Here is a 3,107-nt window from a genome sequence, read left to right on the forward strand (position 1 = left end):
CAGGGATTACCGTGGGCTTGCCATATTCTCCTAAAATACTCTTCAACTCTTGCCAGCGAGGTTGTTCCTTTTCTATGTACATATTCTTCCCTACTGAGGAGAAGGCAGAGGGGCTGGGGGTTTCCTTTCTTTTAAACCAATTAGGATTGGGGCATCTGGCTGGCTCAGTGGAGCATGCGACTCTTGATCTCGAGGTTGTAAATTCGAGCCCCACGTTGGTGGAGAGGTTACTTAAAAATAAAATCTTGGAAAAAAATGAATTTGTAATTTTGATAAGTACTTCCAAATGGTCTCTCTAGAGTTTATATTCCCACCAGCCAGCAATGGAGGAGGGTGGCTATTGACCTCATCCATGGAGTCTAGGTTAATTGTCATACTTGGGGACTTTTTCCAATCTGATAGGTGAGAAATTGTCTATGAATGCAGTTCTCTTGGAATGAAGTTTAGCATTTTCTCATACATAAAGATCATTTGAATGTGTGTGTGAGAGAGAGAGAGAGATCTATTCATGGCCTTGCTTATTTGGGGGGAGGGGTTGTTCTTTTCTTCTCAATTTTTAGCAGCTCTATCATTTGATCAGTAAACCCTTGGTCTTTTATATGACCGGCAAGCATTTTTCTAATCTGTCTTGCATCTGTGTTTTGACTTGACCTCGGAGGGCGGTGGTAGCATGCACTGTGGGTGTGTGTGAATGTCGTTTATTGCAAAGTAATTGGCAACATGCAGAAGTTCCTGTCCTGTTACTTATAACATCTCACCACGTGGGAGGCAGTAGAACCACAATCCCTCTTTGGGAATCTGGCCCTTGGGTTTTGCAGCCAGAGACCATCAGAGTTCTTGCCGATGTCCCTTTTTAGTGGACTTTTACTCGTATTAGAACTTCTCATCTCCGAATCCCTCCTATAATTTTTTATGCCGGTTGCTATCACTTGGCGGTTTGTCGCTCATACAGTCCCTGGTGGTATTTGCTACTTTTCAAGCCTGGGTTCCCATCCTTACATAGCGTGCTGACTCAGGAGAGCAGAGGCCTTGCCTCCCCCACTAGCCTTTCCCACCAGGCCTGGCATCAGCTGGGCAGTTACCGCGGGGCCAATAAACGCCTCTCGCCGGCCTAGTGGCCCCATGCCCAGCCATGGCGGAGTTCGGGGCGGCACAGGCGAATAACTGAAAGCCCCCTCCCCACCTAACCTGGTGCCCATTCTACAGCAGACCCTAGGCTGGGCCTCCTGGGCCGGACCAGGCCATGCACATGGCTCTAGCTTGAGCAATGCCTGACAGCCTTTCCGAGCAATGCTTGGCCTTTCCAAGCCTTTCTTTACCCCTGCTAGAACCTCCAAGAACCTCTCTGTCCCGGGAGAGATCAGGAACGGACTCCTCTGCTGCCTCCCTCGTCCACCTCCCCCTTTCCACGCTCAGAGACGTGAAGGCCGCTGGCTGAAGGAAGAGGAACCGAAACTAGCCCGGGGTTGCGGAAGCCATTGGTTTTAATGGGGGCGAGAGGGAAGGGAAGGGGTCTGAAGTCAGGATGGTGAAGCGTGGATGGGGTGGTGTGTGGGCAGGAAGGAGTGCTTTGCGCCCTCTTTCCAGGCACGGGTTGTGGAGGAAGAGCAGGACGGGGGGAACTTCGCCTCTATGGCAGGCAAGGAGAAAGGAGAGGCGGAATCAAGGGGGAGACATGAACGGCCTCACGTCTGTGCAGGTGGGACAGTCCTGCACTTGTGTGCATGTGCGCAGAGGAGGGGGCTGGGCTGCAGGTGGGAAGGGAGCAGAGGGGCCGAGCAGTGAAGCAGCCTGGAGAACCCCACCCATCCCTCAAGATACAGACCGGCCGAACTGGCAGCCCCTGGCCCTCCACCCTGGGCCCCGGCCCTGTCCTTGACGTGCCGCCGCCCTCCTGCAGGCAGGCCTCTGTTTCTACTTCTTACGCCCAATCTGGGCCATCAGGAGCGCGTTGGCGGCTGCCTTGGCCTGCAGGTTCTTGGCCTTGGCGATGTTGAAGAGGATGTTCATGATATTCGTGGGGACATCGAGGGACAGCGTGAACTTGGTGCGCCGGTCACTCTTGGCCTTGTCCGGGTACAGCCTCCCCTTGGGCTGAGCTGGGGGCAGGAATTTGTACCGGGCGCTTCCTGCTCCGCCACCGCCCCCTGAACCTGGGAAGGTCCTCTTCTTCTTGTCCTCTTCCTCCTCCTTCTCCTCGTCCTCTCCTGAGGAGGGGTCTTGGCTGGGCAGGTAGGGGAAGCCTCTCTTGCTCAGCGGCGGTGCATCCCCCAGCCGGCTCCTCCTGGCCTCCGACAGGGCTGTGCTAATACAGCTGAAGAAGGACTTGGCCCCGTAGGACTTCTGGGAGAGGCCTGGCCGGGGGGCCCCTGGGACCAGCAGCAGCAACAGCAGGAGGTGGGCTGGCTTCAGCATCTCTCCCTGTAGGCGAGAACAGGGGTGTGAGAAGGGCTCAGCGCTCGGAAGGACATGGGTTAGCATTCAATAGGGCTTTGGTCATATTCTACAACGGTTCTCCCAAGTGTGGCCTCGGGACCAGCCGCAGCACTGGGAAGTTTGTTACAAATGCAAAAAGTTCTCAGGTCTCGTGCCCAGAATGACTAGATCAAAAAGTCTGGGGCCAGCGATCTGGGTTTTAATCAAGCCTTCAGGTGATTCTGATGGTCAGTGAAGTTTGAGTGCCATTAATCGGCTGGTATTGATGGTTTCTATTTCATTCAGTTTTGCTGGTCACCACTGGCCCTGCAAGATGAATGGCAAATATGCAACGTGAGCATTTCATAGCTTACTTGGGTTGATTTTAGTGGCCGAGTGACTTTTAGTTCTCTTATCCTTAGTGCTGCTGACTCAGTGCATCCCTATTGCTTGAAGATCATGGTGGGTGGTCCAGTCAGTGTGTCTGAGGCGGATCCTCAAGACCTGTCCCCTGATGGGCTATCAGCATTCCTCAGGAGCAAACATGTTGTGAATTTGGTTGGCTTTACTACAGAATTTATGAAGTGAAAGTCAGTTTGGTCTTGGGGCACCTGGGTGGCTCAGATGGTTAAGCATCTGCCTTTGGCTCAGGTCATGATCCCAGGGTCCTGGGATCGAGCCCCACATCGGGC

The 3,107-nt window shown here is 53.5% G+C and overlaps 1 protein-coding gene across 1 annotated transcript; it reads right to left on the reverse strand.

Annotated features, from left to right (window-relative positions):
- Positions 1-709: 709 nt before the first annotated feature.
- On the reverse strand, positions 710-2,473 carry UCN3 (urocortin 3). The gene has a single exon (XM_035022399.1). It carries the CDS (start codon positions 2,413-2,415, stop codon positions 1,915-1,917), a length of 501 nt encoding a protein of 166 aa, XP_034878290.1. The 5' UTR covers positions 2,416-2,473; the 3' UTR covers positions 710-1,914.
- Positions 2,474-3,107: the final 634 nt, after the last annotated feature.

Source organism: Mirounga leonina, unplaced genomic scaffold, assembly GCF_011800145.1.
Source record: "Mirounga leonina isolate KUSES-001 unplaced genomic scaffold, KU_Mleo_1.0 Mir_175, whole genome shotgun sequence".
In the NCBI taxonomy this organism is placed as follows: domain Eukaryota; kingdom Metazoa; phylum Chordata; class Mammalia; order Carnivora; family Phocidae; genus Mirounga; species Mirounga leonina.